Below are 27,275 nucleotides of genomic sequence, written 5' to 3'. Positions count from 1 at the left end.
ACCCTGCCCTTTACTCCAGCACCCCAGGTGACGAGAGCTCCTGTGTCTAAAGCTTCAAGTGAAAGGCCTTGGGTTAATCTTGATTGGCTTTGATGCTCATCCCTTAACCAGGCATGACCAGGCCTGCTCCAGGGGGTGGGAGGTGCCTCCCAGCCACCAACAGAAGAGCTGTCCCCTTACAGGGAAACCCAGGTGCTGCTACCAGGAGGGGATCCCTGAGTGGTACAGACGGTTAATAGGCTCTGCTGGTAATTAAAGGGTTAGAGGTTTGAGTCTACCCAGGAAGAAGGCCTTGGCCATCTTCTTCTGAAACCTCTAGAGCTCAGTTCTACTCTGACCCATGGGGTCATCATGAGTCGGAGACACCTTAGTGGTAACTGCTTTGTATCTTTCATAAATTCAAATTCAACAAATATTTTGTTGTGCTGGGAGCCTCCTAGGAACTGTCTCCTTGAATCCTTACAGCCACACCATGGGGAGGTGCTTTCAGAATACCAATTTTACAGCTGAGGAAACTGAGGCCCAGAGTTGTTATTCAGAGTCACACAAACCTATACAGGTAGAACTGGGATTCAGAACCCAGGCTGTCTGGCTCCAGAACTTGTGTTCTAGATCATGCTGTAAAACCACAGAAGTAAACAAGATAAACCAGGAAAACAGAAGGCATGGTAGATGGTTTAGAAGTCCCTGGGTGGTAAGAAATGTTGACTCAATCGGCTGACAACTGAAAGGTTGGAGGTTCAAGTCCACCCAGAGGCACCTCAGAAGAAAGACTTGGTAACTGATTTGCAAACCTCAGCCATTGAAAACCCCATGGAGCAGAGTTCTACTCTGACACCCACGGAGTCAACCATGTATCAGCATTGCGTCAGTGACAATTAGTTTTTTGGTTTTGGTACCACATAAGAGTGAAGGCAAGTCCCCTGAACTGTCCCCTCAAATACTGGACACCCCTTTGAGCAAGTGCTCTGTGCCCTCCATTGATTCCTGCCTTCCAATGAGCAACTAATGGAGGGCTTTCAGGCCAAAAGGGAAAGAGCCACAATCTCAGATGGGGAATCTGAGCCTCCACAGGGCACGGCCCCTCCTCACCCTCCCTCCTCTCTGTCCCAGAGCCTGCCCAGGAACTGCTTCCACCGCAGCCACTAAGGAGCTGGCCCAGCTCTGGCGACTGATGTCTCAGCAGGAACGAAAGCCCTATTGGTGAGGAGCCCCCCGCCCCAGGTGGGGGAAGGCGGAGGTCCACAGGGGCTGAGTCCCTCATCCTGTTTGTGGCCTCCTCAGGAACACGTGGTCAGTTCACTGGGGTTAGGGTTTGTTGCAGAATTTCAGCAAAGATTTGGGGCAATGAGTAGGGAGGTGCTTTATCCTGTAGCTTCCTCTGGGATTCCGTTCTTCTGTCCCAAGCTCTTTCCCCAGCAGGGGCTCAGTTCCCTGTGGCTCAGACCTCTCCTCCCTCCACCCTAGACCCCCAGCCCCATCCTCTTCAGAGCTGCCAACTCCCATTTCCAGCTTTGCTCTAAAAGGCACATGCATGATTTCTAACACACCCACAAGGGAGTGTGGGATGCCAGCAAAGAGACCTGAGTTTGGAGCTCAGGGGGAAGAGACCAGGGGGTGGGACTGAGCACTGCCCCCCTCTCGCCCCCCAGCATCAAGGCAAGGCGATTCAGCCGCCAGCACAACCGCATCGTGAAACAGGAGAATTCCAGCAGCGAGGACGAGGACTGGGAGCCCCCCAAACCCTTCTACCAGCTGCTGGCTGACAAGGCCCCTCTGGCCCCTCCAGGCCAATGAGCCCCCAGGAGGCAGTCCCTTAACTCAGGCCCCCTGTAGATGGGGAGCAGCAGTTTTATTGACCCCATTTGAGTGTTCCAGTCGTAAGGATGTAGTGGTGGGCAGGCTGACCTCTGAGGCCCCCGGTGGCTGTCAGAGGATCCTTAGGCCAGGGGGTGGGGAGGGTGGAGGGAGGGAGCCCAAATTAAATGCAATAGATGAAATAGATGAGGGGTCACCTTTGCCCTGCCTCAGAATCAAATGTTTGCACCCTGTTCACCCTTCCCACCATCACCGTTCTATTTATTGACTATTTATTGTTTTAAAATAAAGCAAATGGAACCCTTGTTATCAACAAGGGAGACAACTCCGGGCTCTCCTGACTCACTCCATCCCTAGCACTGGGGCACCCCTTTCACAGCTGCAGTTGAAAAGACCACCCAGTCCACACCTACCCAATCAGTCAATGGACTCAACTTCTCTGGGCAAGTTGTTTGGGAGTCAGTCCATTTCCTCAGTGCTTCTGTTACTTATTTATTGAAACAGAGGCATAACATATCCTAGAAAAATAAAGATTTAGGATACAAACAACACGGAAGGGGCCAGGTTCACCCCCAGAGGTTGAGGGGGATCTTTGGTCTGGACGTGAGGACGTGGGCAAGACAGGCAATCCTGCCCCGGTGCTGTCCACACCTGTGTCCCTTTTCAGCAGTAAGTGCCAGGCTGGACAGGGTCTGCCCAGCCTCCCCTCCAAGTTCAGAGGATGATGGGTAACAATGGAACTGTTATAGTGTGTTAGAGAGTGACAGGGAAATGGCTCAAGGAGGTTGGAAGTCCAGCCATTTGGCAGGGTCTTCAGCTCACAGCTAGTACCAGGTTGAGGGGGATCGAGTCCTTGAGTCATGGCCCCCAGCCCCCCATCTGCATGGGGGGAGGCAGAACGGGGAGCAGGCTGTAACAGGCCTCTCCATGGAGAGCAGATGGGGCCTTGGCCCAGAGGGTGTAGTGTTGTGGCATCATTGATTGCAGCAACTGTCTTTCTGGGAGGTTCCACCTCTCTGGCCAACCCCCAGATCTTTGAGCACCATTGTCGGGAGGAGAGGAGATGAGGCTGGGCTGGGTCACAGTTCCAAGGGCTCTTCCACAGACACTGACTGTAGCTGGGTCAGAACCTTGGCCTCGGCTTCCAGCCCCTCATCCACTTCACCGCCAGCTGTGGCCCCCAGCAGCAGCCCCTCGGGGTCAGGGTCCGGCAGCCTCAGCACAGTGGTATGGGGTGCCTGTGTGGTCAGCCCCTTGTCCACTTCAAGCAACGCCTCGTTTCCTGTGCTCAGTTCCAGCCCCGTTGGCCACACGGGCACGGCTGCAGTGGGTGACAACATCAGCCCCTCCGATGGCGGAGGGGGTGCTGGGAAGCTGGGCAGGAGGCCAGAGGAGTCTGAGGAAAAGGGGAGGCCTGCGGTGGTGACAGTGGGGGGAGGAGGGGGTGGCGGCAGCACAGACAATGTGCCTAGGGTGTGAGCCTCTGGGAGAGCAGGGCTGGGAGCCACCGGGAGGGCTCCTTCGGGAACTGAGAGGGCTGTGTCTGGCTTCAGGGGCAGGGCCAGGCTGGGGGCAGGTGGCAGGACCTGGGAGACCAGCATGCTGGTGGGAAAGGTAGCCGTGAGGATAATCTTGCCCTGCTGTACAGCCACTCCCGTCACGATGGGGCTACCAGACACAGGGTTGGCCAGGAGGAAGTTCCCTATGGGGAAACAAGCACCGAGCAACTGAGAAATGGAGGCCGACCCAGGGGCAACATGCAGCCCCTTCAGGGTGGGTCCCAGACCCACACAGGAGCCCACCACACCATGGATGAGGCCTCCTCCCCAGGAACTCACTGACACCCCATCAACTCCCCATCTAAGATAACCATGCCTCCCACCCAACTCACCCAGAGAGGTAGAAGGGGGTACCTGGGGCAGTGGCTGAAGGCAGCTGCAAGGTGGTCACGCCCACCCCGGAGTTTATTAGGTGCATGTTGGCAGGACCTGCAGTGGCTGCCACCTTCACGGGGCTGCCTGGCCCTGCTGCCAACAGCTGCAGTGGCCCCACAGCCTGAGGTAGGGTCACCACCTGAGAGGTGGGCACTACTTGAGGCAGGTTCAGGAGTGGGGAGGTGGGGCCCAAGCCTACAGGGTACCCAGGCGTCGGGGAGAGTGGCACCACCTGTGGAGCAGCTACCGTAGGTACCTGGCCTGGTGGCAGGGGGAAGGTGGCAGCTGGGGCAGGGCCGGGTACCACCTGGGGCAGGGGTCCTGGGACTTCCTCTCCAGTCAGCCCCGGTCCAGGTACCTGGGCTCCCTTGATCTCTGGAGCCTCTGGCTGAGCCTCCTCCAGCCGAACCTCTCCAGTTTGGGGGTCCAGGATCAGCGAGGTCTTGGCCTCACTAGCCCCCTGAGGACTGGGCTGTGGTGGAGGGGCGCCCCCACCCCCTGTGAGCAGCAGGGGGCCCAGGCTGGAGGCCTCCCCCAGGGCCAGGCTGTTGATGATGACGGGGCTCCCGTTGAGCAGCACTGCTGGGGAGCTGCCAGTGGCCAGGAAGCTCCCATTCACCAAGATGGAGGAGGAGGCAGGGCAGGGTGCTGGAGCGGGGGCCCCAGTCAGGAAGATGGAGCCCTGGGTCGGAGCCTCAGTAACCACTGGGGTTACCCCCCTCTCCAGGTTCTCGGGACTCCGGCTGGATTCATCCTCGGTGGTGGGGTTTCCATCAGATTCGCTGGCAGAGAAAGGATGGTGAAGTAGGGTCCTAAATGCTGTATCTCCCACTGACCAGCCTGTGTTCTCCAAAAAGTCCTCTCCACCTTTCCTAGGCCCAGCTCCTGGGTTCAACTTCAGGGCAGTTAGGCAACGTCACGAGACCACTCAAACACCCCAGAGACAGTGCTTCTGCAAACCCTATATTGACACCATAGCAAAAACCTAACGCTTTATGGAACCAAGGAAAGAGGTCCTTTGGGTCGACCTCTTGACCTCTAGGCCCCAGGAGCTGCTCCCCAGGCGCCCCGGAGTTCCCAGGGCTTGCCAAGCTGCAAGGGCAAGGGCAAGGGATTTCAGGGCGAGCAAGGAGGTGGCGGGTGCTCCACTCCCGGTGCCTCCCCACCACCACCACCTCCCAGACGCAGAGAAGGGAGGGGCAGGCCGGGCCGCCCAGGGTGGGAGGGGAAGGGCTTGGGTTACAGGGAAACCGGAGCTGGGGAAGGTTCACGTTTCACAACAAAGACAGCCGATGGACCACGCTGTTTGGGCCCCGAGGGAATGTGGGGGTGTGTAGGGCAGAGTAACGGTCACGGACAGCAAAAAAGAAGTCCCTACTAGGGGTGAGGTGAACAAAGGTCCTTTCCCCCTTCCACTTTCTATCTGCTCCTTATCTAGCTTTAGACAAGAAAGGGGATTTGAGCTTGAACTTTGTGTGAGGCGTGGAAAGTGAACTAGCCTCTGCCCGCGGTGCGTGATGGCGGGGAGAGAAGGCCTGGGGTGTATGGCTTTCTGACCTGCGTTTTTTTCCTGTGACGCGGGGGCAAAGGGGGTAAGCACGTGGGGTCCTCACAGCACTAGGCCTGGGGTTGGGGTGTCTGCTAATGGGTAGACCACCCCGGGCCACCCGGGTGCTCTCACCTTTTGCAGGTCGCGCCGCCGCCGACCCCAGTCCGGTCGCGCTGTCGCCGATTCTTGAACCAGTTGCTGACCTGCGTGAGCGAAAGGCCGGTGAGAGTGGCCAGGCGACGTTTCTCATCTGGCGTGGGGTAGCGATTGCCGCGATAGCAGGCCTTGAGTGCAGCGCGGGAGCGCTCTTTGAAGCAGTACACTGTCTCCTCGCCGTCCCAGATGGTCTTGGGCAGCGGAAACTTCTTGCGCAGTCGGTACTTGTCCACGGCACCCAGAGCGCGCCCTCGGGCCCGTTCAGCCTCGTGGTAGCGCGCGCGCAGGTAGAGGTCCTGCAGGAAGGCGTGGTGGGCGGCGGGGAAGGGGCGGCTCTCGAGCAGCCGGTAGAGCTCAGCATATTCTCCCCGCTGGAAGGCCACCAGGGCCCGCGCGCGCAGCACCGGGTCGCTGCCACGTAGGCGCTCAGCCGGGGGCAGCGCGCCCAGGAAGCGACTCAAACGGCCGGCGTGACCCGCCTGGAGCAGCGCCTCGCACACGCACGCCACCTGCTCAGGCGAGAAACGGAGGCCCGCGGACGGCTCGGCAGCGGCCTCGGAGGGCGACCCGGGGACGCCTGGGGATCCCGGGCCCTCTGCTCCCGCCGCCGCCTCGGCCGCTCCGGCCCCGGCTGCCGCCGCTGCCTCCCCCTCCGCCGCCTGCAGAGTCTGCAGGAGCTGGCGCGCTTCCTCCTCCTCCTCTTCGGTGGCCGCCGCCGCCGCCTCCCCCCCGACCGCCGGCCCCGCGTTCGGCTCCGCAGGCAAGGTAGCCATGTTTTGTAACTTTGGGAAGTTCCTCCCTCCTTCTCCTCCTCCCTCGGGCTTCCCCCAGCCCCTTCCCCCGCCCGGCCCCCTCTCCGCCCCCCTTCACGCCTCCCGATCGTCTTCCCCGGCGGATTCCGCGCCCCCAGTCCAGAGCCAGGCCCAGCTCTCCCACCCGGGACTCTGTCCCCGCGTCTGTGTGTGTGTCCGTCCCCCTCCTCGTCAGTTCGTGATTCTTTGTTTTCCCTCCGCTTCTGGCCGCGCTTTTTGCCTCCTCCCTCCACCCCCAATCCCCGCGTGTGCCTCAGGCTCAGGGCCTCAGTTTCCCCATCAAAACAACGGAGAGGGTAACGGGCCGTCCAGGAAGGCTAGGAGAGAGAAGGCACCTCCGCCTCGAGACTAAACTCGAGCAACGCCTCCGTCTCCTGGGGCCTCGGGAGGCCCCCCCACCCGCATTCCCCATCTCAGCCCGCGCTCCGCCCCTTGGAATTCCCGGCTCCGCAGGGGGGCGGGTCTGGTTGGTGGGAGAGGCGGGGAAAGCAAGCGAGAAAGTTTGCAACTTTTTGCAAACCGAAGTCTTGGAGCGGATGCGCGTGTCCAGCGCAGGCGCAGTTGCACAGGATGGTCGCTAGCGCTGCCGGCTCAACCCCTTTCCTCCCAGCCTAGAAAGCCAGCGGTGCCACAGCTGGGCCACAGCTGGGCGGAGGGCCGTGCGCCTGCTAGCCCTTTCCTATTGGCCAGATACCGAAGCTCCGCCCCCTGCTCTCCCTCCCCGCCCCCAGGCCTGCTTCTGCAGCTTGCAGTCCCGCTAGCTATAAGTAGGGTAATTGGCTTTTTTCTGATTCCCTCACTGTGTAGTCTCTCGCCCACCACCCGAACAGAGCACATTTGGTAGTGATACGAGCACCGGGCGGACTGTCGCTAAGTGCCATCGAGTCATTTCTGACCCATAGCGACCCTGTATAGGGTTTCCGAAGAACAGCTGGTGAGCTTGAACCGCCAACCTTGCAGTTCAAATGGCTTTGCAGTCTGGCGCATTAACCCACCATGTCGGGCGGACTAGAGGACCTTTAATTTGCGAGGGTCGGGGGGTGGGGTACTAGGTGGGGAGACAATAAATACCGGGGATTGTAGGGGGGGGTCTCAGTGCATCCCAAACGTGGATTAGAGTGCAGGGGGTCCTGGAGCATGTTGGCGGATCGGAGGACAAGATCAATAAATACCCAACCCGCAGAGCAGAGCACGTGAAGAGGAGGCGCAGGAACCCCCGAAAAAGCGGGGCTAGTAAAAGCTAAAATGTTCTGAGAAAGGGAAGCCGTCGCCACAGAATTTCATGTTCCCGAAGGAGCAGGGCTTGGTGTACAAGGAGTGTTTTGCAGTCGATGGTGATGGGATGCGTGGAGGGTGAGGGGCAGCGGCCGAGCCTCGGTCCTGCTGCCTTCTCTGCAGCGTAGTTTTCCGTCCACGTCGGGCCTCAGCCCGGCCGGAGGAGGAAGGGGTCCGCGATGCCCCACAGCAGCAGCAGGCAGATTCCGGGCTACAAGCTCACCGGAGCCCTGTTTTCAGGCCGCGAACCGGCTCCTCCCTCCCCGGCCGCCAGGGGGCGGGTCCGGATCACAGGGTTGGTCTGGGGCGGAGATCCGTGTCGGGCGCGCGAGTCGGGGAGGAGCGGTGGGAGCGACTCCAGGGTAGTGCCCTGGCACCCAATCCTCCAGCAGGACCCAAGTGGCGGACAGGCTGGGGTTCTATGGTTCAGGGGGAGAAGGCGGCTCCGGGGCGGCGTCTGGCCGGGGCGAGATGGCTGGCGAGGGCCACCAACCCAGTGCAGCCCAGGGCGGCGGCACGAGCCAGAGCAGCGGCGAACATGAACAAGGAACGCGCCTCCGGTAGGCCAGGCCTATGGACCTGCGGGCGAGAGGGCGGGATCAGCAACCAGCAACACCGGTCTCTCATTGGCTACTGGGACTAGCCCACCACTCCTGTTCCCCTCCCGCTGCTAACCCGTCCCGACAGCCAGCACAGCTGTGGTTGGTCGGCTCACAAGCCTCAATCGCGTTCCAACTCGTTACTGGCTGTTTCCTAGTGACCTTTGTTGATTGGTTGCTCTCCGCATATATTCCCCCCTCCCCGCGGTGGGTGGAGCCGGACAGAGGCGCTATTAGGCAAAGGAGAAGCGGGAAGCTGAGAGCTAGGCTGGGGGCGCGGCCGCGAGCGGGCGGGCAGTGACAGCAGGACATACCCTGGCAGGGAGCAGCAGGTGACGGCGGTACATGGGGCTTGGCCCCACCAGCGGGCACTGGCCCAGAGCCACGGCCGGGGGGCCATCTAGCTGGAGAGAGAAGGGACAGGTGACCCGATCGGAGCCCAGCTCAACCGCCCTGATGGGGGGAGGACAAGAGACTGCAAGGGGCGTTGAGGTTGGGGCGGGGATGGGGGGGATCTATGGAGATCCCGGGAGGGACCTGGGAAGAGCCCTGCACCGACGCAGAGTTGTGGGGCTGGAGCAGGGTGAGATAGAGTGACACCTAGGAGTCCGCAGAAGGGGGCAGTAGGCTGAGGACAGGGCAAAGAGAAGGGTCTTACATGGGAAGGTGGATCCATGGCCCGGGGACTGGGGACCCCCGTGACAGCTGGAAGGAGAAGAGAGAGGCGTAGGATGCGTGGATGGGCGATGGCGCGGCGTGCCCCAGCCTGAATCCCTCGACCCCACCCCGCCATGTCCACACACGCCGCAGCCCACCACCCCAGACTCCCTCAGGGAAGAAGGAGGGTGGGGGACTCGCCTGAGGCTCCCTCTGCCTGCAGCCCCTCCATCCGCTCCTGCAACTGCCGGACGTGGGCCTCCAACTCTTGGTTCCGGGCCTCGGCCTCCCGTAGCTGACTGCGGGGAGGTAAGGACGGTGAGCCCGTCGGGGTGTGGGCAGTAGGGGCTGCGGAGGGTGATGACAGGTCCCTGCGCCCCAGTCCTGACCTGGCGAAGTTCTGGTTGGCCATGCGGATGGCCTCCAGCTCCCGCCTCAGGCTCTGCCGGGACAGCACCTCCTCCTCCAGGGCCTCCTGGAGCGCCCTCAGTGTAATCTCAGCCGCCGCCTTGGCCTCATCAGGAACTACGGCTTCGGCCTGCAGGTGGGGAGGGAGTTTATGGGTAGTCTGTGGCTCCTAGACCTCAGGTCTGTGTTCTCCACCCCTCCCTACTTCCCAAATTTCTCTGGAATCCATGCAGCTGCTGGAAAAACAGTTCAAGCCCCCTCTTCCCTTACCCTCCGTCCCTGCTTGTTCTCCAGCCTTTAATCTCCTCCTGTACATCAGAGTCACCAAAGGGCTATTCCAAAAACCAACTCTACTTGGCCAGGTCCCTCTGCTCAAAACCTCTCCAGCTCCCCAGGACCCTCAGAGAAGGTCGGCTTGTCTCTTTTCCTGCTGGCCTCTCCAGCTTCCCCTCACATCTCATGTAACAGTTTAACCTTATGTGTTGGGCTGTTAACCTCAAGGTCAGCAGTTTGACACTACCAGCCATTCCATGGGAGAAAGATGAGGCTTTCTACTCCCTAAAGATTTACAGTCTCAGAAACCCTGTATATAGGGTCACTGTGAGTCAGAACCGACTCCATAGCATGTAACCAACCAACCAGCCTCATCTTGTAAAACTGGAGGTTCTAACCCACCTGAGACTCCTGGGAGAAAGATGAGACTGTCTGTTTCCTAAAGATTTACAGCCTTGGAAACCCTCTGGGGCAGTAGTATTCTGCCCACTAGAGTTGCCTTGGGTCAGAATTAACTCAGCAGTAACTGGTACCTTCCTCTCAGGATCCTTGGTGGCACAATGGTTTAACACTGTGCTGATAACAGAAAGGTTGGCTCTATGGGAGGGTAAAGATTACAGCCAAGAAAACCCAACAAGGCAGTTCTACTCTGTCATATAGAGTCACCCTCCTCTCATGCTCAAGAACAAACCAGCCAGGTCCCCCCTCAAGGCCTTTGCCTTTGAGATTCCCACCACTGACTACTTGGTACTTCTCTTCCCCTGGTTTGCTTCCAGCTCTTTCTCCGAAGACATCCTGAGTGCTCCCCCAGGTAATGCTGTTATCTCGCCTGCTTTTTAATTTCTTCAGAGGGACCAGCTCGGCCTCTACTTCTCTTGTCCCTGCTTTTGTCCCTTCCTGTCTGTCCCTAATGGATTTACTGTTTCCTCTGGTGGGGGATCCATGGGCTCCAGGCTGGGGACAGCTACATGTGATTCAGGCAACGGCTTGGCCTCCAGTTCCATGGGTGTAGGGCCCGGCTCCTCATTGTCCCTGGGAAAGGAAGAAGGAGAAAGAGGGAAGGCCAACTTCACATTCAAACCCACCCATCTCCTGGACTTAGAACCAGGACTCCCTAGCCTGTGATTGACCCCAAAGGCCCCAAAGTTTGAAGGTAGGGCAGAGACCAACTTGCCAGGTTGGGATGTTAGACCTTGTACTTTTCAGGGAAAGATTTACCCCTCATCTGTACCTTCTGTGGAAACTATGGATTCGGGGTTCAGGCACCTATGTTCTAAGGTCTGCCTGTCTCCTCCTTCATGATGGGACAGTTGTCAGCCTCTTTTCAGGGTCTCAGGAAAGTGAGGGGTATGGACCCAATTATCCCCACCTAGCTTTGGGCACAAATAGCCCTGGTAGCACAATGGTTAAGCACTTGGCTACAAACCAAAAGGTCAGTGGCTCGAAGCCACCAGCCACTCTGCAAGAGAAAGATGGGGCAGTTGGCCTCCATAAAGACTGACAGCTTTGGGAACTCTATGGATAGTTCTCTGGCCTGTGGAGTTGTTGCCAGTTGGAATCAACTTGATGGCAATGGGTTTTATTGTCATTATTTCTAGCTCTGGCTGCAAGGTCAGTTTGAAACAGAATGTCAGCAGTTTAAATTTTACCAGCTGCTCCTTGGAAACTCTACACAGGGTCGCTATGATTCGGAACCAATTCGACAGCACTTAACAACATCAACCTCCAAATAGCCCAGGATTGTGACTCTAAATGTCAGCACATCCCCCTCCCACTCAGCTGCTTGGAGGTAGGTAGACCCTCCCTGTGGTTGGTAAGTGCCGTTGAGTCCGTCCTGACTCATAGTGACACTGAAGGATAATGCGCTGAGCCACAAGTTCGGTTTGAACCAGTAGACTGGCCATTCACACCTACCAGTTACTCCTCAGAAACCAGACATAAGGTGGTTATGAGTCCAAACCCACTCAATGGCACTCAACAACAACAACATAGGGTTTCTGAGGTGCACCTCAGACCACCAGCTGGTGGTGGTTTGCACTACCACCTATTATGGTTCAAATCAATTCTGTGGTCCGTGCTTACTTATCCTACAGCACCCACCAGGACTCCAGACCCACCTTAGGAATATGAAATTGCAATAAAAGTATATGTCCTGATACACTTCAAACCTTCAATCAAAAAATCAAAACCATTCCCTGAGATCACCTTATAGCTAAATAACAGATTAGTTAAAGAAATATCACCCATAAATACTGTGCCTTGTTTTTTTTTTTTTTTTAAACCATCTATCTGAGACCAAATGGTCAACAATCACTTTAAAATGAAGATGAGAACTTAAGGGGTTAGGGAAACTGGATGAATGGAAATGAGCAATTAGAATGAGAATGTTCACACATTGCAAATTGTAACCTATGTCACTGAATAGCTTGTGTAGAAATTGTTGAACCTAAGCTGAAAACCTTCACTGGAAACACAATAAAGTATTATATTTACATATATGTATATTTGTTGTTGTTAAGTGCCTTCAAATCTGTTCTGACTCATAGCAACCCTCCAAGGAGTGGCTGGTGAGCTTGAACCACCAACCTTGCAATTCAAACTAACCTTGCAGCCCAGTGCATTATTCACAGCGCCACACCAGGGCTCTGTATATATATGGATGTACTCTACAAAGCGGAGTCCTGGTGTGGCGCTATAGGTTAAAGCACCTGACTGCAAAATTGTTTGAACTGCAAGGCTGGTGGTTCAAGCTCACCACCTGCTCCTCAGAAACCCTATACCGGGTCGGTATTGACTCAACAGCAGTTAACAACAACAACAAACCCTCCAAACCAGCAATCCTACTCAGGGGAAGATGTCCTAAGGACACATACTAGATAACCAACCTGCCAGCTGCTCGTCCTAAAGAGGATAGATTTAAATAAATCCTCATCCAACAAGTCAATAGAATAGCTAGCACCCAGCAGTTGTGAATACATTGTGGTTCATTAATGGTAAAGAATGGAATTTCTTTACCATACAGCACATCCTATCCTTAGATTTTCATAAATCCTGACATAATCTGCCCTACTCATCAGAAAATGTCCTTTCTGGTTATTCTGTCTTTCCTCAGCAAGTTTTCTCATTCCCTATTCCTAGCCTTAAGAAGCTCTGATAGCATAGTGGTTACGAATTGGGCTGCAAGCCGTAAGGTCAGCAGTTCAAAACTACCAGCTGTTCCATGGGAGAAAGATGAGGCTTCTGCTTCCATAAAGATTTACAGCCTCGGAAACCCCATGCAGGGTCTCTATGAGTCAGAACTGACTCGACGGCACATAACCAAGCAACCAATTCCTAGCCTTGGTGGTGCTGTGGTTAAAGTGTTTAAGTGCTAATGAAAAGGATAGTGGTTCAAGCCTCACCAGCTGCTCCATCGGAGAAGATAGCAATCTGCTTCAGGAAAAATGTATAGCCTTAGAAACCCTACTTGGCAATTCCACTCTGACCCACAGGGTAGATAACAATGGGTTTATTCCCGGCCTTAAGATGCACCAACTTATTTTTACTTATTCATATTTTCTAATTTTTACAATCTATTATTTGTGTGATGAATGTTTTCTAAATATTTTGTGGGTGTGTGAATGATGCCATTAAGTTTCGAGCTGTTAAGATTGATTGTAAAATTCTTACTTTCCGCGCTTTAAGGCCCTATGACCCTGTGGACTGAAAAGCTAAAAGGTGGAAGCTTGGAAGAAGCTGGAAGGCTGAGACTATGGTCCTGAGGTTTTACAGATGAATTGAAATTTTAAAAATACTTAGGATCTGAGATTGTAAGATCTTACAACTCTGGGCTCTTAAAGAGTTTGGTCTCAAGACAGTAAGGTTCATGCAATTCTATCTGGTTGTACAGTAGTTAAGCATTCACCCGCTAACGCTAAGCAGTTCAAGTCCACCAGCCGCACCAAGGCAGAGGCAGTCTGCTTCCAGAAAGGGTATAGTCTTACAAACAACACTTTTACTCTCATCTGTGTTGTTGTGAAGTTGTTATGTGCCATCCAGTTGATTCTGATTCTGTATTGGATTTCTCAGGCTATAAAATCTTTGTGGGAAAGCTTCAGCTCTCTTTAGCTTTCTCCTGCAGAGCAGCTGGTGGGCTCCAACCACCAAGCTCTTGCTGGTCGTTGGCAGTCCAGTTATTATCCTATCAAGCCTCCACACTTCTGCCCCACGGGGTCAGTTAGTCAGAATGGACCAGAGAGCAGTGGGTTTGTGGTTTTTAATTGTGTGAACAGGAGCCAGGGCACAAGGGGGTGTCCTCCCGGACCCTCCAGAGGTCAGCACCCTGGTTCCACCCCTTCTTATGAGGCAGTACAAGACCAGCCTTTACCTGAGGGCCATACAGGAGTAGGAGTAGCCCACGAAAGGCAAGTGGACCCCAAGCGGAGCACCCTCCTGCATGTCAGACAGCGTCTCCTGTAAAAACAAGCCTAGGCTCCACCAGCAGGCCCACCCAGGCCCATCTGGGCGGAAATGCCTTCCCTCTCTCAAGCGACCCTCCCCTCCCACGGTTGTATCCTCCTGTTCCTGAAGGGCACCTGCCAGACTGGACTGAATATGTACTTCTCCAGACTCTGGGCGGAAGAGGCCAGGGACCAGGGCTGACTTGGTCATTGCAGGGTCCCCAGCATTGCCCAACACAAAGCTGAGCATGCCCTCTGGGATAGCTTGCGCAACATTTCAAGGGGAGTGAATCCGCTATGGCTCTTTCCTTTCTCTCCCATCTTCCTTCGGGTCTCAGCTCAGTTAGTCCCCTCCAGGAAGCCCTCCCTGACCTTCCATTCTAGGTTAGAAGTCCCCGTGAATTCCCTAGTCCTATTAGGTGTCACTGTTTGGGACCACGGCTATGTGTCCCTCTGCATTGTTGATTTAGGCCACAACTACTGGGTTCCCGGCACTGGGGTGGTCTCTCAAGGTGGGCAGTATCATGACCCTAACTTTATGGAGGAGGGATGCGCCTCTGTCGGGAGCCGGGGTTGCAGGTACCTACCCCGCCCCCGCTCACCATGGCAGTGAGCCCATCCTCCACTAAGTCGAAGTTGCATGTGTCGGTGGCTCCCTCAAAGTCTGGTGTAAAGGGGGGTGCGCTGTCACGGAGTCTGTCCCAGTCAAGACCAACAAAGAAAGAATGCTCCTGGAAGTCACCGGCGCCATTCCGGCCCAGCCGTATCTCCCGGGGGCACAGTAGCCGCTGAATCAGATCTTGAGCCTCCTCAGGAACCCCTGAGTCAGCCAGTGGCAGGGACAGGTGTTCCTACCAGGAAGTGGAGGAACAGGGGGAGAGATCAGCCAAGAAACATGTGTGGAGGGGCATGGGGGGGGGGCTCCTCCAACTGGCACTCACCTTGTAGTGGACGATCTTGCCATATGTCTCAGCCGTGGAGTCAGCGTAGAAAGGGGTCTGCCCGTAGAACATTTCATAGGCGAACACGCCCAACGCCCACCAGTCACACTCAGGCCCGTAGCTGCCCGTCCCAGGCCCGCCACCCACGGCCTGCAGGATCTCAGGAGACAGGTAGTCCGGGGTGCCCACGGCCACCAGTGACCGTACCTGCGCCACAGGACGGGAGCTGGGATCGGGCACCTTCCCTTCCCTCAAGTCCTGCCCCTTCAAACCCTGCTTAGTGTCTCCCTCTATTTGGATTCTTGCCCTACACACACAGTTCAGCAGGGTCACCGCTACCACATCTACAGCCACCCCACTCTGGCTCCGCCCTCGCTCTCTAGCCGCCCAGAGTTGCAGCCCCGCCCCCATGCTGGAGCCCACCCCTTCATTGTAGCCCCATGCTTGCGCTCCAGCTTACTGTTCCGTCCTCCCGTAGCTTGAGGCAGGAGCCGAAATCTGCCAAGCGTATGTGGCCACAGCGGTCCAGCAGGATGTTATCTGGTTTAATATCTCTGCCCCAAGGGAGGGGAAGGGGATAGCAGGGATAAGTGCACTTCCCTCAGACTAAGGCGCCAGGCCCGCCCCTCTAGGCAGCACCTCTTTAAAGGCAGTCTCCTCCAGTTCCCACCCTTCCTCAAGGCCCGCCCCGTCAGGTGCCGCCCCTGCGGGGATTACACTATTCTGGATAGGACTCCTTAGGTTCCGCCCTCAGTGGGCCCCAATCCAAGAAGTCCCTCTTCAGGTCTTCTCTCTCTGAGATACACTGCCCTTCCAGGATTACGACTTTTGCTATCTCTTATGGGTCCTTGCCATGCCCACCTGTGCACGTAGCCTAGCCGGTGCACCGAATCAATGGCCATCACGATCTCGGCCAGGTAGAAGCGTGCCATATCAGCCGGGATCCGCTCCCCAAACTTGCTCAGCAGCGTTAGCAGGTCCCCGCCCACGTAGTACTCCATGACCAGGTACTGGGAGGGGGCGTGTGGGGGGGGGAATCAAGAGGCTCCCTGATCCAGAACAAAGACTCCCAGAGACGTCACATCCCCGGGCAGAGCACCCGCAATCCCCACCCCAGGAGAGACCAAGATGTTAAGTGCCATCGAGTTGGTTCTCATTCATAGCGACCCTCTCTCTGTAGCGTTTCCGAGGACCGAGGACCGACTGGTGGGTTTGAATCACTGACATTGTAATTAGCAATCCAGTGCTTATCCTAAGGCGCCATACCATGATTCTGATTCCAAGACATCCCTGGCCAAGTCAGGCCAAATTTATCCCCGAAATAAAAGTTTTCCTTAGATGTCACTGGACAGAGATTCACTCCCCCAGAGGCATTTTAAGGGGAAAAAAGAAATACCTCTCGTTCAAAGTGCATTGATTTCCGGTGACCCCTCCCAAGCTATCCCACACCATGTGCAAGAGACATCCCTGAGAGAGATTCTAGTACAGAGATTCCCAGAATCACCCTGGGGAAGAAGACATATTCCCATCCTAGGTAAGGAAAGCTCCTCATTCCCCTGAGACACCTTCCTACCACTCTGCGAACTCTAGAGACCGCCGCAGGCATTCCCAGAGTGGTTTCCCCAATCCAAGAACTTTCGCCCCATCACCCATCCCATCACTGGCATCTCCCGGCCAAGCTCACTAGATAGTTCTCATCCTGGAAGGCGAAATGAAGCTGCGTGATCCAGCGCCGGTCCCCGTTCACCAGTACATCCCTTTCTTCACGAAAACATGACACCTATGGGACACCCTGAGGAGCTGAAGCAGGGTGGTGGGAGGGTAGGTCCTCAAGGTCCCGGCACCCACCCCCTATCCCTCACCTCGCCTCTCTTTAGCATGTCCCACTTATTCATGATCTTCATGGCGTACACTTGGCCTGTCTGCTTCAGCTTCACCACCGCTACCTGAAAGTCGAAACAGAGCAAGGTGGGCGCCGGTGGCCTAGTCGCTCAGTCAGGACTCCACTCCGCGGTGCCCATTTGGGACCCTGCCTTCCCTCGCCACGCCCACTCGCTTGTAACCCTGCCCCCAAGCTCTCAGTCATTCATCAATTTCTGAGGCCCCGCCCATCCATCAGAAGGTTAGTCCAGTCTACCGCCGCATAGAGCTAGGCTGCGGCTCTGGACTCACCTCGCTGAACGCCCCGCGTCCGATCACCTTCAGAATCTCGAAGTCTTCCCTCTGCAGTCGAACTTCCTTAAGCCTCGCCGCGATGGGCTCCGCTGAGGATGGGGGGCCGAGAACTGAGGGTCATTGGGAAGCCCCACCTTTTGCCCCTCGGTGACCCCTACCCAGGCTCTGTCTCTAAGTCTTTCTCTCTCTCCCTATGCCTTAGTTTCACCTTAGGGACGGTCGGTCTGTCTCATAGCTACTGTGAAGGATTTGTTAAGTGCCGTTGAGTTGATTCTGACCCATAGCGACCCAGTATAGGGTTTCCAAGGAGCCAGCTGGTGAGCTGGAACCACCAGCCTTACAGTTCAAACGACTTTGCAGTCTGACATATTAGCCCACAGCGCCACGCCACACCAGGGTTTATGGGACCTCAAAGTACCTTCTCATTTAGGTGAGAGGCCTGGGAAGCCCTTTTAGGGGCAGAACATTGAACCAAAGGACTATGATGGGAGCAGGTGCAAAGCAAGGTACTAAACACCTGCAGAAGGAAAAGACCTGAAGAACAGCCTGAGAAGAAATAAGTTCTTCCTGGGATTCAGAACTTCTGCCCCCCACTTCAGGGTGGCTGGTATAATAAATGCCTGCTCCTGGACCCCATCCCAAGGATTCTGACTTAGTAAGTCTTGGGGGATGACCCACACGGTGCATTTTCATTCATGATCTCTAGGTGTAGGCCCGGGTACCACGCTGGGAGTCCTGAGCTTGGGAAAGGAGAGGGAGACAGTCAGCGTGGAGGCTCATTCAGATGCTCTGTGATAAACCAAAACTCAAAGAGGCCTTAGGTTCCACAGCTAGGAATGTTAAACAGGCCAGGGAGGCAGTGTGTGTTGGGGTGGAGACAGTGGGAAGAGGGAGGCTTGGGTTCTAAGAGGCAAAAGGCTCAGGAAGGCTTGAGGCAGGATAGAGTGAAGCAGGAGAAGTAGCAGAATAGGGGTAATAGGATGGACTCTCGAAGTAATTAAAAAATCAGGCTGTAAGACGGACCCCTCAGGGCTGGGGGACAGTGGACCTGGAAGGAAGAGCCTGCCAGGGCCGAAGCATGGGGGAGGGAGGAGAGAGCCAAGATATTGAGCCCTTTTAAGGCAGCGGGAACCCAGGCCCCCTCCCCCGCCCGGCGCCTGCTGGGGGAGGGGCCGCTAGCTGCAGGCTCAGGCCACAAAAGGAGTGTTCTTTTCAGACCAGCCAGACCCCCTTCCCCCGCCAGGCCTCAGTTTACCCTCCCAGCTGCGCTGCATGTTCTGCTAAAAAGGGAGGCTGGAAGGATTGCTAAGGGGTGGGGCAGGTGGGAGAAGGTTCTTGCTGAGGTTGAATGGCCTCGCTCTTGGCCTTCACCTTCCTACCTGTGAAGTGGAAGGACATCAATGGAGGGGAGCAAGCCTAGGACAGAAAGAGCTGGACCAAGGCAAAGAGAGCCTGAGAGGGCAGGGAGGCAGGAAACAGTGACACACAGAGGCCAAGGACCAAGAGCAAGTCACTGGGGGACAGACAAGTGGAGGGACAGAGTGGCAGGTGTCGGAGAGACAGAAAACAGAGCCCCAGGCTGGAGGGGGGGCGGGGTGGAAGGGCGAACAAGGCAGGTTGAAGTGACAGCATCTTCCCTCCTGACCCCTAGGCTTGTTTATCTGCCTGGCAGGGCCTTGTGAGAGGACAGCTGGGGCCCTGAAGCAGGCGGGTTAGAGGACCAAGGAGTGCATGCTGTGGGCGAGTAGAGTTTGGGAAGAAGGAAGGATAGGAACACAAAACCTACAGGGAAAGTGGGCATATCCAGAGGAATCCAAATTGGACCTCCTCAACCCTGGGACAGAAGGGGTGCTGGTTGGTGTCTATCTATGGAGGTGGTTCTCCCCAAGCCCGGCCTGAGTCACCGACCCCTCCCTGTGCCTGGGCACCTGTTGGGGCAGCTGGAGCCGCACCCCTGGCAGTTGCCCCATGCTCTCTCTCTCTCAGCCCATTCTGTGCTCTGGAGAACCAGGGTGGGAGGTCCAAAGGACCCGGGTCCCTAGTTTGAGGATCGGAAAGGAGTGCAAGGGATTATGGGTGACTGTGCTCAGTCCAGTCTGCCTAGCTCCCAAACTGTTCTGGGTTCTGGCTTCTGCCCTGCCAGGCCAAGGTGGCATGAGATGGGTAGGGGGCATGTTGCCGCAGGTCCCAGGCTTAAGCTCTGGGTATCCCCATGACTATTCTGCTCCTGTGCCCTAAAACCAGGCCTTTGAGCTCAGACCCAACTCCTGTCTCTGTCCCGGGTCCCTGGCCTCAGTACAGGCAGGCACTCACCCCACTGCAAAAAGTCGGCCACGTACTTGTCCTGGGCCAGGTCGGAGGTGCCCAGCTCCTGGTGGACGCCCAGGAGAAGGTCCAGCAGGGGCTCCAGCCCCAGGAAGCTGGGGTCCAGAACCAGCTGCTCGAGCCGCCTCAGCCGCACCTCGGCTGACATGTCGGTCAGCAGGCACCATGGCCCCTCCCGGGGCCGGGGGCTCAGGGTCCTCCCGTCACAGGGCCTGGAAGCCACTGTTGGGGTCTCGGGGCCCCAGCCGCATGTCTGCCTGTCCCTCACTGTCCCCTGGGCCTCTCTGGCCACTTCACTCTGCTGCAAGGCCTCCTCCTCCTCTCCCCACCCCTCAGGCCAGCCCCCCTCCCGCCTCCCAGCCTTAACCCCTCACAAGCCAGTCCCCCAATTCTCTACTTTCAGGGCCCCCTCAGAACCCTCATGTTTTAGATGCAGGAATGTGTATAGAATTTAAACTATTAAGACTCCCTCCCCCCAAAGAAAAGTGGTACACTGAGGAAAACAGCAGGTGTGACTGCTGCCAAGCCCTCCCATTCCCTAGAGGGGGCCAATTGAGGCTGAGCCATTAGGGCACCTCCCCCAGCCCTAGGGTGAGGAGGAGGAGAAAGAGGCCTGGGAGGGGGGGCCCAGAGGCCAGGGCAGTTTCTAGGGTGATTCAGCCATGGAGTCTCACTTTGGGACAGTTAAATTTAGCCCACAGGCCCTCCGCTTTACAGTGACTTTCTTTTCTGGCAGAAGGGGAAGGGGCAGTGAGTGGAGATTTGGGAGGGGCCGCCCTTCAGGAGCCAGGGCCAGGGATGACCTGAGGGCCAAAGGCTGAGGAAGGCAAGCACCCCCTCCCCGTGGCAAAGGAGACCCCAAAATAGCTCCTTGGACCCTGGCCGGGGAGCTACATTCCTGCCCAGGCCGGGATTAGTAACAGAAACATTTCGGGGGGTGGCGGGGAGAGGGAAGGCACCACTCCCTCTCATCGCAGCCCGCACAGGATTGTAGTTTTGTTTTTTTTCCAGGGGTGAACAGTTCTGGAAAGGGGCCCAGGCTGAGACACTAGGGGCCAGAAGCAAGTCCTCCTGGCTGTCAAGACCCATGGCCACCTCAGGAGATGCCTGGGGGAATGGCTTCTTGGGTAAGCCCTTTAGCTTTAACAGCTCATTTGGGCAGGTTTTGGCACTTCAGACAATGTTGGAAAGGGGATCCTGGATGTTTCCCTTGAGGGCAAACTGCTGTGTACCCCAGCAAGTCCTTCCCCTATCCACCCCAGGCACCAGGAAGAGAGGAGCAGGCCTGGAAAGGCAGTAAGGGCTTCCGCACATACACACACACACATACATACATATATACATACACACACGTCCTCCACACCTGAGGAAGGGGACAGATATGCTGGGGCTGAACTCTGAAAACAGGAGCTTTAGTATAAATAAAGAGGTCCTGGGGGCAGGGGAGGGCCCCAAGGGGCATCCATAATTTAACACTCTTCAGAAGGCGCACAGACAACAGCAAGGGTCGGTGGGGGCAAGGAAGGGGTGGCTACTAGCTGCTCTGCCCGCTGGGCTGGAGGGGCACTCTGCAGAGAGCTGGGGGCTCTAGTGGGTGAGGCTGTTTCCCCCAGGAGTGACCAGTCACATGCTGGGGACAGGGATGCAGAGAACACTGATGACAGGAGGAAGGGGTCATTGTACTTGGCAGTGGGTGGGGATGAGGCCCAGACCATGTGGGCTGCTGCATCCCCCAATGTCTAAACCAGTCTGGGGAACCCTCTGCCCCCCTAATTTGTGCAGGGTGGGGGACCGAAGCAGTCCATCTGCCATGATTAGTCTTGTTAATACGTTCATCATTGAGGTCAGCAGGGCGGTTACAGCGGTCAGGAGGCTGGGAGTGTGGGGTGCTGACCCCGGTGTCCTTAGCTCACACCACTGTGCCGCTTGGGGAGTTGCCAGGCTGAGACGAAATGCCCTGGGGAAGAAAAGGGAGATACAGAAGGGGTTTTGAGACAACTTGGGCTTTGCCATTCCCTGGGGAGGGGTCAGCCTGGAGTCCCCAGCTGCCGACACCCTAGCCTTGCCCTATGGTCCACCGTAACCCCCAGACTGAGGCCATCACTCTAGGCTCAGACATTCAGTCTCTGTTGGCTTCCCTGGACGGCCGTTGGCACTTTTAGCCAAAATAGTGAGTCCTTGGGTGATCCTGAGCAGAGGGGGCTAGGCAGGGTGGAGCGAGAGGGGAGAGGGAAGCTGGGGTCCCTTTCTGACTTGGGAAGGTGTCCCGAGTCTGGAAGGGGCAGTCCTACCTCTACCACTGACTTGCTGGGTGACCTGGGCCAACTTCCTGCCCCTGTCTGGGCCTCGGGCTCATCTGTGAACTAGGGAGACAGAAGGCTTTCCTTCAAGGCTTGCCAGACTCCCCAGACCCTGGCAACCTTGCCTCAGATGCTGAGACCTCGCTCACATTCTAGGGATCCAGTCCGCTAAGATTCCAAAACCACTCTTCCAAGCCACCTGGCTGGCTGGAGTTCCAAGATCTAATCCCCTGGGTAGCTGAGCCTCCAGAGACCAAGATGCCAGGCCCTAGGCTTCTACTACTGAGATTCTGAACCCCATAGCCAATCTTGAAGGGGGCACAGCCACCACCACACATCTTAAAGGCTCTCTGCTTCAGGATGTGATGGGACATCAGAAATGGTGGCTCTCAGAGGTAAGGTGGTGAGAAGTACTGGATGGTGCCCTGGGCTTGATTCCATGGTCATACCTTAGAGCCATGGGCTTGGAGACTAAACATCCAAGACCTGGAAGCAGGGCCCACAGGCTCATTTGTCCACAGATATGTCTGGCCAGGCCTAGAATCAGCTTCATGTGACAAGTAGACATGGCCAGGCTTCTCCCAGACGGGGCTCTCTAGCTGCCTCCATGCGTCCCCTTCTAGCAGCTTCTGCTGATTACTACCCCTAGGGTTCTAGAAGCCAGTGCTAGCTCTGAGATCAGAGAGGCTGGCTTCTCATTCTATCTTGGTGGATGGGCAGGTAGGAGGACTCACCGCCTTGCCGGGCCGGGCCCAGGTACAGATGAGACCCTCCTGGCAGGCAGTGACAATGCAGTCCTCCAGGAAGAGGAGCACCGTTAGGCGTTCCTGGGCAATCTTCTTGCAAACCAGCGGCTCTAGCAGCGGCACCTCGTGGATGCGCGGGCACAGCGCTGTGCCCAGCACCTTGGCCGGGTCCAGCCGGCTGCGGGGGGTGGGCCCGCTGGGCTTATCTCCGGACCCACCCCCGCCCCCGCCCCCACGACTGATGTTGCCGAGGCTGTGGTAGCGCTTGTGCTCTTTCTCCGACCCACGGTCCCGCCGCTCCTGCAGTGTGAGTGTGGCGAAACGGCCAATGCTGAATGGGGTGCCTGGCTCGGTCACCACACCCGGACCGCCCGCCTTGCCACCGCCTGCCGGGTGTGGGAGGCTGTTAGAGCGGGACAGTGAACGGGGCAGGGGGCCTGGGCCAGCTTCGCTGCCCCGTGAGCTGCAGGTGGCAGGCGGCGTGGTGCCTGGGGTACCAGGCAGGGTACGAGTGCGGGCCAAGGGTGGGTGTGGATGTAGCACATCTTCAGTGAGGTCCCACAGGCAGAACTGTGTGTCCTGGCCTGCTGAGCCAAAGCGGTAGGTGATGGAGCTGGCTTTGGGCAACGGGGAGAGTGGGGCATTCCCGCCTGAGCTGATGCCCTCTGCCTGCGGCTCCTCCTCCTCTTCCTCACCGCTCCGGTCTCCGTCCCCGTTGTTGGCTGATGCAGAGGCCTCCTCAGCTCGGGTGGTGTAGGGGTCAAAGGCCACAGCATTGACCCAGGATTTGTGGCCATGGCCACGGGCCACTACGCGGCCCTCAGTGAAGGACCACACAGTGACGAGGTCATCTTCACCCCCTGTCACCACATAGCGACCATCGGGGCTCCAACATACACACAGCAGGCCCCCAAAGTAGCTCTTCATGAGGCCACGCAGGAGCATGGAATCGAAGTGGAAGACGCGCAGGCAGCCATCCTGGCTAACACAGGCCAGATGCCGGCCGTCGGGCGAGAAGGCAAACTCATTGAGTGGCCCCTCGCCCACTGCCCACTTGGCCAATGGGTTGCGGGGTGCCTTGCTCTTGGCAGTGTAGACGGCAAAGCCCTCGCCTTGCTTCAGCAAGCTGTATTGGGGTGGCGCTGAGGCACACGGGTGGCTGACATTGTATAGGTAGAGGTGGCCGCTGGCGTGCGAGGCCAGGAAAAGGCTCTCCGACTCTGGCAGCCACTTCAGGTAGGTCACCTTGGTCTTGTCGATCAGCCGCTGCCGGGGGGAGACAAGGCAATGAGGCCCTGTTAAAATTACCAGTCCCCCAGTAAGATCTGGCTCACTCAGCTGGCATCATGCCAGGCCCTCCTGGGAGAAAAGACAGATGGACACCACTCATAGAAATAGGGGTGGCTGTTGAAGTGGCCACAGGGAGCTCTATGGAGCTTCGATGTCCCCTTGTAAAGGGACCACCCCGCCCCTTCCAGAGTACTATCTGCTAGCTGTCTAGCCCTTACTGCCATCTTAACCATCAGTTTAGGGCAAGGAACATACAACTACACAGAGGAGGGGCTCCACTGGCTTTAGGCTTTACTGTTTTCTTCCCGATGCAGGAGGCGCCTCAAAAAATGTTCCTCCCAGGTGCTGAGACCAGCAACCTTTAAGGCAGCTTTGCTTTTTTCCCCACAACTCACATCTCATCCTTTAATCCACAAATCTAAGAGGCTTGACCTCCAAAATATAACCCAAATTGGCAATCTGGTCCCACCCTCTTGCCAGCTGCCACTGTCGATTTGCTCCCTGCCACAGCCTCCCCACCCCCACGGACTATTCTCCACACTGTCATCAGCGTGTCTCATAAAACGGAGGTCAGCACAGGCCACGGCAGTCTTTCCCACCCATGCTTCTGGAGAGAAAGTCCTAAGGTACCAGTATCTCTAATTAATTGTTTTTGTAATTTCTAGAACATTCCTGGTTGCCTCTCATCCTTGGGAGATTTGAGACAATCACCTCACAATCCATTTCTGGGCTCTAGGGTTCAGATGAGGAACACAGGTTAAGAAAGGTTGTTCCAGAAGCTTCCGTCTCTCCAGAAGTAAAAGGCCTTCCAGACCCTACATGACCTGGCCCCTGGTTACCAGCCTACTTCCTTTCAACTCAGCCTTCTTGTTGCCCTGCTTCAGAGCTGTTCCCCAGACAACTTCCCTCATCTCCTTCAGTGGTACCTCCTATGAGGGTCTTCCTTGATCACTGCCTCTCAAACCTGCCAAGCACGTCTCACGCTCCACTCCTGCTGTAGCTTTCTCCTTGACACTTACCACCTTCTGACAGTCAATCAATGTATGTGACAAATGTCCACCCATCAGTTAAACTGACAACTCCACAGGAGGCAGGGGTCTCAGGCCAATGTCCTTTTCAAACATACATTTGTTCCCTTTGGTCATTCGCTCGCTCTGAAAATATTTTGGAAACACCTCCTGTGGACCAGGCCAAGGAGCTCGGGCACTGTAGTCCCTGCCACGGAGCCCAGGATAAGGTCATCCACCGGTCTCTGAGGGGCCATGTTGAGTTGGCCCCAAACTTCTCACTCTCCAGGGCTGAGTTTAACACAACAGTCCTGTGAGGTAGGGCAGAGAATTACCATCTTGCAGAGGTGGAAAACTGAGGCTGTCAGGGACAGTTACATTCCCAAAGCCACCAGTGAAGAAAAGGCACAGCAAACAGAACACAGAATTTGAAGAGCAAGAACTCTGGGATCACCTGAGCCCCAAGCACTCACTCAGTGCTCGGCTCTGCTCTGGCCCCCATCAGCTGAGGACAGCTCACAGATTGTTCTGAGAGGACAGTCCTCATTCCCAGGAGCTGTAAGCTGCTTTCACACTAGCTGCTGTCTGCCACCTCACACACACCCGCCAGTCCATCCCCCCATCTCTCCTCATCCAGACAGATGCAATCCCATGACAAGCAATATTGTATGTGTGTGTACAGGTGGAAGGAAGCAGTTCTGGGGCCTGGGGACCCGCAATCACCTCCTCATTGAACAGCTTGCTGGTATCCTTCTTGATGAGATCCAGGTACTGCACCTGGCCAGCCGAGAACCCCACCAACAGGGAGATGGTCTCTGTGGCAGCTGTGAACTGGTTGAAGTCATGGCAGGTGGGCTGGGTGCCCTTATAGATCCGCTTGTCAATTGGCTTGTTGAGGTCAATGGACTTGAGTGAAGGGAAAGAAGGGTTAATGGCTTCAACCACTGACAGGAAGGGAGAGGGTGTTGTGGTTGGGGGAAAACCACCAAGAGAAGGCAGGGTGAAATCCCTGAGGGAAGTGGGTAGGTGCGAGGGGTGAAAGGGGAGGGTGGGACAACCACAGACAGGAAGCGGACCTCAAATCACAGACAGAACTGAGGGAAAAACCACACCGGAAGGACCCTCCCCCACGTCGCCACAGAGCCTCCCTGAAGTGGAGCATCATGCAACCTCAGGAACACTAGTGGCCAGCGCATTAGGGTCTAGGATCTCCACTGACTTCAAGTTTCCATTTCTCTCTAGTCCTGCCCTGTAAGCTCAGCAACTCCCTTGAGCCCTAAAACAATATTTCAGGGCCCCCAAACTTCACAGTCAACCAGATTTTAAAGTCCAATATCCCAGGATCCCCTTCACCTTGGAGTCCCCTTCAAACTCAGAACCCCGCATCTCTCCTCAGTTCAGTAATCCCCAATGTCCCTTCAATTTGAGAAATCTACTTCACCAGCTGTTCCTCAGAAACCCTATATAGGGTCACTATGTATCGGAACCATCTCGATGGCACTTAACAACTACAACAACAACAACAACATACCACCTCTAAGGTGTCCTGGTGGTACAGTAGCTAAGCACTCAGCTGTGAACTGAAAAGTCCAGTGGTTCAAACCCACACCAGTGAATGATGTGACAGTCTGCTTCCGAAACAATTTCCGCCTTGGGAACCCTATGGGACAGTTCTACTCTGCCCTATGGGGTTGCAATGAATCAAAACAGACTCAATGAGAACGGTTCTGGTTGGTTTGGGTTCATCAGCTCTGGACTCTCATCAATTTGGGGATCCCCACCATTTCTGGGATCTCCACTTCAATTGCAGGGGCCTCATCCCCTTACAACACTTCATAGACGGCCGTCACACTAGAGAATTTCCCCATAGCACGGCCTCATTATTTCCAGTTCTCCCCTCAGATTAGCGTCTCATTACCTCCAGATTCCCAGTGTCCTTTACGAGTCCATTCATCTTCTGCATCTACTGTTAAGCCTTCTCCATCCCTTCCAGGGTTCCCCTCCCCTCTCGGCTCCCCCAATCCCAAGACGTGCCCCTCACATCCCCTTCGGAAGGCAATACCTCTGGATTCTCCATCACTTCTGAGCCTGCATCATCTCAGGCTTCCCCACCACCTGCAAAATGCCTGTATCCCCAAACTGTGGGCATCCTCCATCATCTCAGATTCGCCATCACCTCCAGAACGATCACCACTCCCAGAACCCCCACGAATAACCAAGGGGCCCCCCAACATCACCAGAAAATCATCTTCAGGATGCCAGCACTCCCGTCGCCTCCCATATCCGTTTCGAATTCTGGGCATCACCTCCCAGAACCCTCTAGCAATTCGGGAACCCTCCTAGGTCCTTAGGGCCCCGAGTCCCCGCGATGCGGGCCGCTCACCCGTTGGCTCCCGCGGCGGCAGCAGCCCGGGTAGAAATAAAGCTCGCGGCCCAAGTTGAAGCAGACACGGTCTCCCCCCGCGCCGAGCCCCGCGGGCGTGACGGGAGGCTCCCCGGCCCCGGCGCCGTCGGGCTCTCCGAGCCGTACGAGGCTGAGGCGTACGGCAGGCAGCGCGGGCCCGGGGCCTG

At 56.4% G+C, this 27,275-nt stretch overlaps 3 protein-coding genes across 6 annotated transcripts in view; all 3 read right to left on the bottom strand.

Moving 5' to 3' along the window:
• Positions 1 to 2,897: 2,897 nt before the first annotated feature.
• Positions 2,898 to 6,230, bottom strand: SIX5 (SIX homeobox 5). The gene is made up of 3 exons (XM_006871328.1): positions 5,434 to 6,230; positions 3,732 to 4,534; positions 2,898 to 3,520 (listed from the first exon to the last, which is right to left on the bottom strand). The coding sequence occupies exons 1-3, from the start codon at positions 6,228 to 6,230 to the stop codon at positions 2,898 to 2,900; spliced, it is 2,223 nt and encodes a 740-aa protein (XP_006871390.1).
• A 1,656-nt stretch (positions 6,231 to 7,886) lies between these two features.
• On the bottom strand, positions 7,887 to 19,640 carry DMPK (dystrophia myotonica-protein kinase). 4 transcript variants are annotated; one of them, XM_006871324.1, is made up of 15 exons: positions 19,350 to 19,509; positions 17,034 to 17,125; positions 16,724 to 16,807; positions 16,546 to 16,641; positions 15,723 to 15,871; positions 15,322 to 15,415; positions 14,862 to 15,068; positions 14,523 to 14,771; positions 13,848 to 13,933; positions 10,402 to 10,513; positions 9,190 to 9,338; positions 9,002 to 9,099; positions 8,802 to 8,848; positions 8,458 to 8,543; positions 7,964 to 8,123 (listed from the first exon to the last, which is right to left on the bottom strand). In XM_006871324.1, exons 1-15 carry the CDS (start codon positions 19,507 to 19,509, stop codon positions 7,964 to 7,966), a joined length of 1,869 nt encoding a protein of 622 aa, XP_006871386.1. The 4 variants fall into 4 exon arrangements, with proteins under 4 accessions (XP_006871389.1, XP_006871386.1, XP_006871388.1 ...); XM_006871326.1 differs by having other exon boundaries at positions 7,971 to 8,123; positions 8,458 to 8,547; positions 14,508 to 14,771; XM_006871325.1 differs by having other exon boundaries at positions 7,971 to 8,123; positions 8,458 to 8,547.
• A 1,630-nt stretch (positions 19,641 to 21,270) lies between these two features.
• Positions 21,271 to 27,275, bottom strand: part of DMWD (dystrophia myotonica, WD repeat containing) — a 6,271-nt gene continuing 266 nt past the window's right edge. The window contains exons 2-6 of the mRNA XM_006871470.1: positions 27,088 to 27,272; positions 25,428 to 25,610; positions 22,396 to 23,673; positions 21,653 to 21,724; positions 21,271 to 21,318 (exon numbers count right to left, since the gene is read on the bottom strand). Coding sequence (XP_006871532.1) covers positions 21,271 to 21,318; positions 21,653 to 21,724; positions 22,396 to 23,673; positions 25,428 to 25,610; positions 27,088 to 27,272 — 1,766 coding nt within the window. The remainder of the gene's footprint in view (positions 21,319 to 21,652; positions 21,725 to 22,395; positions 23,674 to 25,427; positions 25,611 to 27,087; positions 27,273 to 27,275) is intronic.

The sequence above is a fragment of the Chrysochloris asiatica genome, unplaced genomic scaffold (assembly GCF_000296735.1).
Source record: "Chrysochloris asiatica unplaced genomic scaffold, ChrAsi1.0 scaffold00168, whole genome shotgun sequence".
In the NCBI taxonomy this organism is placed as follows: domain Eukaryota; kingdom Metazoa; phylum Chordata; class Mammalia; order Afrosoricida; family Chrysochloridae; genus Chrysochloris; species Chrysochloris asiatica.
Note: the sequence above shows the minus strand (reverse complement) of the source record. Positions and strands in the feature narration are given on the sequence as shown.

Coding starts and splice junctions, on each gene's coding strand:
- SIX5 (XM_006871328.1), bottom strand. CDS start 6,230: ATGGCTACCTTGCCTGCGGAGCCGAACGCGGGGCCGGCGGTCGGGGGG. Junction 4,535..5,433: donor GGCGGCGCGACCTGCAAAAG/GTGAGAGCACCC, acceptor TTTCTCTGCCAG/CGAATCTGATGGAAACCCCA. Junction 3,521..3,731: donor GCCTTCAGCCACTGCCCCAG/GTACCCCCTTCT, acceptor GTTTCCCCATAG/GGAACTTCCTCCTGGCCAAC.
- DMPK (XM_006871326.1), bottom strand. CDS start 19,509: ATGTCAGCCGAGGTGCGGCTGAGGCGGCTCGAGCAGCTGGTTCTGGAC. Junction 15,416..15,722: donor CGGCTAGGCTACGTGCACAG/GTGGGCATGGCA, acceptor CCCTTGGGGCAG/AGATATTAAACCAGATAACA. Junction 8,548..8,801: donor CCATGGATCCACCTTCCCAT/GTAAGACCCTTC, acceptor TTCTCTCTCCAG/CTAGATGGCCCCCCGGCCGT.